Source organism: Bos indicus, chromosome 1, assembly GCF_029378745.1.
Source record: "Bos indicus isolate NIAB-ARS_2022 breed Sahiwal x Tharparkar chromosome 1, NIAB-ARS_B.indTharparkar_mat_pri_1.0, whole genome shotgun sequence".
Taxonomy (NCBI): Eukaryota; Metazoa; Chordata; class Mammalia; order Artiodactyla; family Bovidae; genus Bos; species Bos indicus.
Window position 1 is genome coordinate 130,752,376 of NC_091760.1, and position 10,414 is coordinate 130,762,789.

The 10,414-nt window shown below is 35.1% G+C and overlaps 1 protein-coding gene across 2 annotated transcripts in view; it reads left to right on the forward strand.

Annotated features, from left to right (window-relative positions):
• The window catches only part of PIK3CB (phosphatidylinositol-4,5-bisphosphate 3-kinase catalytic subunit beta), a 180,187-nt gene that overhangs the window by 77,592 nt on the left and 92,181 nt on the right, over positions 1-10,414 (forward strand). For both annotated transcript variants that reach the window (XM_019961790.2, XM_070794147.1), the window contains exons 3-4: positions 363-549; positions 3,672-3,897. In XM_019961790.2, the coding sequence (XP_019817349.1) occupies positions 379-549; positions 3,672-3,897 (397 nt within the window). In that variant the 5' untranslated portion in view covers positions 363-378. The remainder of the gene's footprint in view (positions 1-362; positions 550-3,671; positions 3,898-10,414) is intronic.

Sequence of the window (10,414 nt, forward strand, 5' to 3'; positions counted from 1 at the left end):
TGCCAGGAAAAACTTGGCTGAAGAATCCAATATCAATCCTCTAGGATTCTCTGGAGAGAATCCTGTGTTGAGTGGTCATTAACTGAATTTCTCAGAACCCTGTGCTTCTTAAACCTTTCATCTTTTACATGTCATATAGTTATGTTGAATTTGAGTCAGTATGGTGTATATACATAATTCATGTAGTGATATCCAAAAGTATTTTAAGTAATGTGGCTGAGTCTTGCTTAATTTAATTGGCCTCCTGTTACAATGTTGGCTGTTTTGAAATCCAAGGACTAATTATGGATTGGTGGGCTTCATCACATTTTAGTATAAAATCTGGCTTATTAATTCACTGAGTTTTACCTACTGATTTCTAGAGCCCCGTGGTTATGAATGTGCTTCTACTTCATGATGCCTCCTGCTATGGCAGACGTCCTTGACATCTGGGCAGTGGACTCACAGATAGCGTCTGATGGCTCCATACCCGTGGATTTTCTTTTGCCCACTGGGATTTATATCCAGTTGGAGGTGCCTCGTGAAGCTACCATTTCCTGTATTAAGCAGGTATGTTACTAGGTGAGCTTTCTATAAACCTAGCTTACTTACTTTATTACTTGGAGGATATATTCCTCCATTTTAGAATGGTATTAATGTAAATCATATGGCGAATTTAAGAGAAGTTTATAAGTTACTATATTTTACAGATTTCAATTCATATTTTGTCTTGGATCTTCTTTTTGGTTTGTATGTATATAGACACACACACACACACACACACACACACACGTATGTGTATAGACACACACACACACACACACACACATACACGGCTTCCCTGATAGCTCAGTTGGTAAAAAATCCAATGTAGGAGACCCTGGTTTGATTCCTGGGTTGGGAACATCCACTGGAGAAGGGATAGGCTACCCACTCCAGTATTCTTGGGCTTTCTTTGTGGCTTAGTGAGTAAAGAATCCACCTGCAATGCGGAAGGGTTCAATCCCTAGGTTGGAAAGATTGCTTGGAGAAGGGAAAGGCTTCACACTCCAGTATTCTGGCCTAGAGAATTCCATGGACAGTATAGTCCATGGGGTCTCAAAGAGTCGGACACAGCTGAGCCACTTTCAATTTCGTGTGTGTATGTGTGTATGTGTATGTATGTATATATATATACACATACATACTCATTCTCACTCCTACTCACTTTTAATTAAAAAAAAATTCATGTGTGATACCTGAATTAAGACACACTAACTTATGTCAGCTAGTTTGAAAGATTTGTTCAGGTTATCAAAAGGAATTTGACATTGTCAGAGAAAGTTTTAAGGTAAGGTCTTTGTACTTACTCTCTTTGAATTTGTCACTTTTTTTTTTTTTTAATAAATATGACGTGGTTCATCGTTTCTTTTCTCCTTTTCCTTCCCTTTCTGTTCCCCTTCTTCTGTCCCCATCCTCACTAGTTTTCATGGTCACTCTGGGGGAAGAAAAGGTTTTCTGCTGTTTACTAGATTCTGCCTCCCCACCCCCATAATGAATGGTATGTCCTCACTTGAAAGCAAATTCTTTCATATAACAAGGCTTGCCTGTTTGTTGGCTGATTTTTTTCAAGTGAACTGATGAGTGCTGTTTGATTTGTAAAGACTGTGACTTATAAATGAAATTATTTTTCTAGAACCCAATATGGAACCCCAGTATAGGATTGTGATCTTTTTAAGAAAAAAATATTTATGACAGAGTGCTAGAGTTGGAACAGCCTCTCAACTGTTTTCCAAGCTTCTTCACTGGGGAGCCATAAAAATTCTAGAACTGTATGATCCCTGAAGTGAAAAAAAAAATTAAAAATTGTTTTAGGCACCTTACAGGTGCAGAGAGTACATTTATTTTTCTAGTCACCAGTGACAGGTACGGATGACTGTGGCTATAGCTGAAGCTTAATTAACTATTGAAACCCATTTTAAAAAATTAAAAAAATGTATTGTTGTAAAATAAAATTCATCAGAGTCATTTTTAGGCACATAATTTCTTGGTATTAAGTATATTCACAGTGTTGTCCAATCCATTACCACTGTCCATTTCTAACACTTCTCATCATCCTAAACACAGACTGTGTACTTACTAAATAATAAACTTCTGCTCCCCTAACCCCTGGTAATCTCCATTGTAGTATTTATTCTAGCTACCTTGTGTAAGTATAATCACACAACAGTCAGCCTGTGTCTTGCTTTTTTCACTTAGCCATAGTATTTTTCATTTCATTCATGTTGTCATATGTATTCAAATTTCTTTCCTTTTTAAGACTGAATATCATTGTTTTGTATGGATGTACCACATTTTGTTTATTCATTCATCTTTTGTTGGACATTTTTGGTTATAATCAACTTTTAGCTGTTGAGAATAATGCTGTTCTGAACATTGATGTTTAAGTTTCAATGTGAATCCTTGTTCTCCATGTGTTGGATCATATGGTAATTCTGTTTTAACTTTTTAAGAAACTGCCAAACTTTTTTTTATAGTGGCTGTACCATTTTACATTCCCATCAGCAATGCTCAAGGGTTCCAGTTTCTCAAAATGCTGGCCAGAACTTGTTATTTTCCTTTTTTACAAAATAATAACCATTCTTCTGGTTGTGAAGTGGTACCTCATTTTTATTTTTATTTGCATTTCCCTGATGGCTAATAATGTCACGTTCTCTTCATGTTCTTGTGGACTTTTGTTTAGAATTTTTTGTTCAAGACCATTGCCCATTTTCCAATTCAGTTGTTTTTTTTGTTGTTGTCATAAGAGTTCTTTATGTATTCTGGATGGTAATCTCTTATGAAATATATATTTGAAAATATTTTCTCTATTCTGTGGGTTGCCTTTCTACTCTCAAAATAGTGTCCTTTGATACAGAAAAGTTTTAAATTTTGATGAAATCCAATTTACCTATTTTTTCTTTCTTTCTTTTTTGCCTAGCATTGATTTTTTCTGTTTTATGTAACTGAATTTGAGGTTTGGCCATGATTTTCATTTTTCAGCTGTAGGCTTTTGTCCTGGTTGCAGTTAAAATATGTAATCCACCTTGTATTTGTATAGTGACCTTTTTTATAGGATCTCATTTAGGAGAATTCAGGGGAGATGATGAGAGATTGATTGTGCTTGTCCTGACAGGGCAATCCTAGTTAATGGAGATAACTCTGGTGAATAGAAAAGAATTCAGGACAGAAACAATGTAAATTTTGTGTGAAGGTGATAGATGATACATACTTTAAATGTTCTTTTTTTATTAGAAGTTACTTATGTTTACAAGAATGCTAAATATGAAAGTCTTCATTGATTCTTGCTCTTCATAGATACTTACTTTTAATACTTTTGTTTTTATAAATGTATTTTTAAAATTATACCATTCTGTTATTTTACAAGAGGGGGTTAATACTATTCGTATTCTCTTCCAATTTGCTGTTTTAAAAGAAGCCAACTGTGATATACCTTGTACACTTTATGCATTACCATGTTTGTCTATCTTATTTTCATAGTTCTGTAATATTCTGTAATTCATTTAACCAAACCCGTATTGCTAAACATTTGGCTTGTCCTCAATTTCTGAGTTTTCCAACAAGTGCTACAGTGAGCATCTTTGTAGACATGTCTTTGTACATTTGAGCAAGTATTTCCATTTCATAAAATGTCTTATTGTTTTTTTCTGCAGATGTTATGGAAACAAGTTACCAATTACCCAATGTTTAACCTCCTTATGGAAATCGACTCCTATATGTTTGCATGTGTGAATCAAACTGCTGTATATGAGGAACTCGAAGATGAAACAAGAAGACTCTGTGATGTCAGACCTTTTCTTCCAGTTCTCAAATTAGTGACAAGAAGTTGTGACCCAGGGGAAAAATTAGACTCAAAAATTGGAGTCCTTATAGGAAGAGGTAATTTAAACAATTCTTAGTATGAATTTAACGTTTGTTGCCAGATATATCTATAAACATGTAGTAAGTGCGCTCTATAACATTGCTTTGCAAGGAGTGGTCTATAGTGTCTATGTTACCAGTTTTAGATAAAGTAAAAACAGAAATCAAAAATAAATCTTTAGAAACTTCTCTAACAATGTGATATTGCCATAACAAGGGCTTATAAATTTTTTATCTTTTTCTTTTCCAGTGACGTATTTTTTTAATTTATTTTATTGAAGTATAGTTGATTTACAATGTTGCATTAATTTCTGCTATACAAAGAATGACTCAGTTTTATATACACACATATATAATACATACATTCATTTGCATATTCTTTTCCATTATGATTTATCATAGGATATTTTATATAGTTCCCTGTGCTACACAGTAAGTAGGCTTTGTTGTGTATTCATTCTATATATAATAGTTTGCATTTGCTAACCCCAACCTTCCAATTCACCTGTCCTCCACCACCATCCTCCTTGGCAACCATAAGTGTCTTCTCTATGAATCTATTTCTTTTTTGTATATAAGTTCATTTGTGTAAAATTTTAGATTCCACATATAAATGATAACATATGGTACTTGTCTTTTTCTTTCTACTTCACTTAGTATGATAGCCTTTAGGTCCATCCATGTTCTTGCAAATGGCATTATTCTTTTTTATGGCTGAGTGTTCCACTGTGTATATATACCTAATTTTCTTTATCCATTTATTGCTGATGGGCATTTAGGCTGTTTCTGTGTGAATAGTGCTGCTCTGAATACATAGGAAACCATCTATACTTTTGAATTACAGCTTTGTCTGGGTACATGCCCAGGTGTGGGACTGCTGCATCATGTGGCAACTCTGTTTTTATTGTTCTGAGGAACGTCTATATTATTTTTTTCATGGTAGCTACACCAGTTTACATTGCCACCAACAATGTAGGAGGGGTCCATTTTCTCCACATCTTCTCCAGCATTTATTATTTGTAGACTTCTTAATGAAGCCCATTCTGACTGATGTGAGGTGATACCTCATTGTACTTTTCATTTGTTTTTCTCTAATAATTAGAGATGTTGAGCATCTTTTCATGTGCCTTTGGCCATCTATATGTCTTTGACTTCTTTTTATTTTATAAAAGTATTGGTTTTTGTCAGATTGGAAATCAAAAAGTTGTTCCTTTGCCTCAGTTAGTTTGAGAAGCCCTTTTCTAAGAGATGCATCCTCAGTTTCTTGTGAACTACCCCTGAAGTATGAACATAATTTATACACAACTCTCTGTGATAATCGAGACTTTAAGGTAATTGATAAGTTTCCATAAATTTGACTTCATAAGTAAAATTCTCTTTTAAGTAGAAGTTATTTTTATAGCAAGTCAGGTCCATATTCTTTGCATATTAATTCCAGGGAAAATTGTGAATAACACAATTAATGTGGCGCAGTCACTCTTGCTTTAGTAATCTTAGGTGTTTACTGGACCAGTGGTATTCTGCCTTAGACAAGATATTAACTTGAATTACATACTACCAGGGATTACTGAGGTAATTTTGTTGGATAATCCAATTTGTTGGGTCTGGATTGGCTACCTATATTGATCAAATTCAGGGTTAGTTCAATTTAGTCGCTCAGTCGTGTCCAATTCTTTGCAACCTCATGGACTGCAGCACGCCAGGCCTCCCTGTCCATCACTAACTCCCAGAGTTCACCCAAACTCATGTGCATCGAGTCGGTGATGCCATCCAGCCATCTCATCCTTTGTCGTCCCCTTCTCCTCCTGCCCCCAATCCCTCCCAGCATCAGGGTCTTTTCCAGTGAGTCAGCTGTTCGCATGAGGTGGCCAAAGTGTTGGAGTTTCAGCTTTAGCATCAGTCCTTCCAGTGAACACCCAGGACTGGTCTCCTTTAGGATGGGTTGGTTGGATCTCCTTGCAGTCCAAGGGACTCTCAAGAGTCTTCTCCAACACCACACTTGAAAAGCATCAATTCTTCAGCGCTCAGCATTCTTCACAGTCCAACTCTCACATCCATACATGACCACTGGAAAAACCATAGCCTTGACTAGACAGACCTTTGTTGGCAAAGTAATGTCTCTGCTTTTGAATATGCTATCTAGGTTGGTCATAACTTTTCTTCCAAGGAGTAAGCGTCTTTTAATTTCATGGCTGCAGTCACCATCTGCAGTGATTTTGGAGCCCCCCAAAATAAAGTCTGACACTGTTCCCACTGTTTCCCTATCTATTTCCCATGAAGTGATGGGACCAGATGCCATGATCTTAGTCCAAATTCAGGATACTATAGTACAGTTCTCTGTAAGATACTTTTCTTTGATCTCACCCTGTAGTTAAAATTCTAATGATTACATTGGGGGACTAAATTCTCTGAGTGCTTAGAACAGAAGCTTATTGATTTATATGTGACACTCTGGTATTTAAAAACATTTGATTATTTCAGATGATAACTAGTTTGCTTTGGCAGTAACTTTTCCCCCCATTAAGTAGCTTTGTAATTGTATACCTTACAGATCTTTTAAAAATATATTAATAGCTTCAGTAGAAAGCATTCCTATTTTCTAGAGCTTCAAAGATTTTTTAAAAACTGCAGTCTCCATTAGTAGAAGTTTTTCCTTTGTTTGAGTTGAAGAGTATGTATAAAAGTAGAAAGAATAAAAAATCACTTACCAGAATAGGAATATCCCCTGATAATATTTTGATACAGTTATTTTTAAGGGTTTTATAGTTTATGAAAATACTGTTTTTCTGTATTTTTCTGCTGATTTTTAGACAAGCTGAAATATTTGATAATTCAAAAGGTTCACGTCACAGATAGACTTAACATTTATCAGTTAACGTATAGGTGTCTTTTTGAGACTATCCATCTTTTCAAAACTTAGATCATTGTGTTCTCTTTGGATTTTGATCTCCAAAGCATATGGATTCATGAGCCACCATTATGTTGATCTATGCTTGTCAGATTTACTGTATAAAAATACAGGAGATTCATGTTATACTCTTACTGCTAAAAAGTCATTCACTATCTAAAATTCAAATCGAATGGACATAGTTTTTTTTTTTAATTTGAAAATTCTAACTTTAGCACAGGGATCTAATATATATTAGAATTGAATTTTTCTTTCTTTAAACAATGCACCATATTTTATCTGGTATAAAGCGTATTGTACAAAGGTTTTATTCAGTGTGTTCTGCAACTTGAATGACAAAGAAAATGTCAGGAGTGTTTTATTGCAATTAGTAGTTTATAAGCTTTTAAAATTTATAAATTTTATATACTTTAGATCCTCAGTAGTTTAGGATAGCTAGCATTATGATCGTATACACAAATTCAAATATTAACATTCATTTATGAAGTTGAGTAAGTCTGTTTTGATGTTTTAGAGTGAATTTCCACATTAAATACCCAATAAGTCAAGTTTTGCAGTTGCTGATTTGTATGTGATGACTACAACCAGGACTTGGTGAGGTCATGCCTCCTGGGAAAACAATAAACAATTATTTCAGTTTAACTTGAGGAACAAGAGTTTGCTGCCTCCTCCTCCTCAAAGAAAAGAATAGACCCTTTACAGACATAACTGCCCTGTCGGGTCTAAAAATACCTTTTCCTGAAAAATGATATGACTAATCATTTTATTTTCTCTGTATTCTAAATAATTATTTATAGCATTGCTGCTGGGGCTGCTCTGATTATTCTTTGTAGTGAAGGTACTTGTCACTCTTTCCTTAATTTCTTCAAACACCCAGCAGTAAATCTTGATCAGAGAATTTTGTCAGCATTCTGATAAAAGTATTTGAACACTTCCCTTTTCCCCTTAATATTCCTTAAAATGATGGAAATATATAGTCCAAGGATTTTAAAGGTATCTGTAGTATGTAGAAATTGTTCATTCAATACTTTTTAATATAAAAAATTCTATTTGATTGTAAACTATACAGTACTCTTAAGATTTAAGCTTTGCTATCAAATTTTCATACACAAGACACATAGGGAATTAACTAGGTTTGAAATTACTCAGCCTAACTTATTTTTGTCAAAGATTCTATTTTTAAGAAATCTTCGTAGGAGTTCCCAAATTCAGGCTTCTACAGTTTCTTCTTTTTTAAAAAAAGTTTATTAGAGCATAGTTGATTTATAATGTTGTGTTAGTTTCAGGTGTACAGTAAAGTGACTCAATTATACATCCACATATAGCCACTCTGTTTTAGATTCTTTTCCCATATAGGCCATTACACATTACTGAGTAGTGTTTCCTGTGTTATATAGCAGGTTCTAGTTACTTATATATTTTATATGTAGCAGTGTGTATATGTCAATCTTAACCTCTCAATTCCTACCCCCCTGCCCATCCCCTGGTGACCATTACCATAAACTTGTTTTCTACATCTCTAATTTTATTCCTTTACATACAGCTGTCTAGTTTTCCCACTTATTAAAGAGTCTGTCTTTTCTCCATTGAATATTCTCATCTCCTTTGTCATAGATTAGGTGACCAGTCATCAATTTCTTAAAATACGAATTCTCAGAGATTGGGATTTAGTGAGTCTGAAATAAATGAAAGAAATGTGAACTTTTCAGTTGACTCTCATTATAGTTTTATGAAAACAGTCCCGCATTTGTAATAATGAAAAAAATGACCAAAATGATAGCAGTTGCAATTCAGCAGTTTATTTTCAGTGTTTTTACTTGAGAACCATAGCAGTGAACTTAGGTGATGTGGTCTTTCCTGCTCTGAGTCAAGGAGGGTCACTTCTCTCAGCTAGGTAAGACAGGAAGATCCTCTTAACCTGAGATTTCAGTGCTCATTAGGAGTTGAGCAGGTGAATGGGGTTAGAAGAAGGAAAAGCAAATGAGAATGGCATATGTGAAAGATAGTCTATTCAAGGAATAAAAGAAATTGACTATGATTTGTTGACGGGGACAGCCAGGATAAGCAGGAAGTTCGGAAAGGCAACCAGCTTCAGAGTATGCCGGCCTATCCAAGTCATATAAAAAGTAGAGAACTCATAAGAGCAGTTGGGAAGCTATTGAAGGGATTTAAATAGGGGCATAACAGCATTACATTTTCAGTTTAGACACATTGGGGAATGGAAATGGATTGTGAGAAGATCTGACAAAAATCAAATGATCTACCCTTTATCTACTAAAAAAAAAAAAAAAAAACTCATGTCAAATCTACTTTATAAATGTCTCTACCTACTTCTTGTACATCCTGTAGCCATTAACTTAAATTATGGTTCCTTCATATCTGATTTAGAGTAATTTGTTTTATTCCAGATCTAAAGTATCCACAAAATTACATTTTACCCTCAGGATTTTACCTTTGTTGTATTATGCAACTTAAAACATTTTTTATATTTAATATCACAAATCAGTGCTAATATTTTAAAAATGATAACTTTTAATGTAAGTAGACAATGTTGATAAGTCTGCTATCGAGGTAATACTCATTGACATATGTATATTCAAATGATACAATATTTTTTTAAATATAGTATTGGTTGTGTCTTGTGGAATCAAAAGTAACAACTTGCTTTACTGTGCTTCCCTCTCCAAAACTATAAAATGCTATTAATATTATCTCAAGTTTCTTTCCAAGGCAAAAATGTATACAAATTCTATATTCTTTCTTTTGAATTTGCATAAAAGGAATCTTGTGAGACCCATTTTGTCCCTGCTTTGTAAATTTAATATATCTGTGACCTTTCCCCCGAATAACAGAGAACATTTTATTCATTTTATCACTTGTACCATTCTGGCATGCTGTATGGGTATCAGTTCAGTTCAGTTCAGTTGCTCATTCATGTCCGACTCTTTGCGACCCCATGAGTCGCAGCACGCCAGGCCTCCCTGTCCATCACCATCTCCCAGAGTTCATTCAAACTCACGTCCATCGAGTCGGTTATGCCATCCAGCCATCTCATCCTCTGTCATCCCCTTCTCCTCCTGCCCCCAATCCCTCCCAGCATCAGGGTCTTTTCCAGTGAGTCAATTCTTCGCATGAGGCGGCCAAAGTACTGGAGTTTCAGCATTAGCATCATTCCTTCCAAAGAACACCCAGGACTGATCTCCTTTAGGATGGGCTGGTTGGATCACCTTGTAGTCCAAGGGACTCTCAAGAGTCTTCTCCAACACCACAGGTCAAAAGCATCAATTCTTCGGCGCTCAGCTTTTTTCACAGTCCAACTTTCGCATCCATACATGACCACTGGAAAAACCATAGCCTTGACTAAACGGACCTTTGTTGGCAAAGTAACGTCTCTGCTTTTCAATATGCTATCTAGGTTGGTCATAACTTTTCTTCCAAGGAGTAAGCGTCTTTTAATTTCATGGCTGCAGTCTCCATCTGCAGTGATTTTGGAGCCCCCAAAAATAAAGTCTGACACTGTTTCCCCATCTATTTCCCATGAAGTGAAGGGACTAGATGCCATGATCTTTGTTTTCTGAATGTTAGGTTTAAGCCAACTTTTTCACTCTCCTCTTTTACTTTCACCAA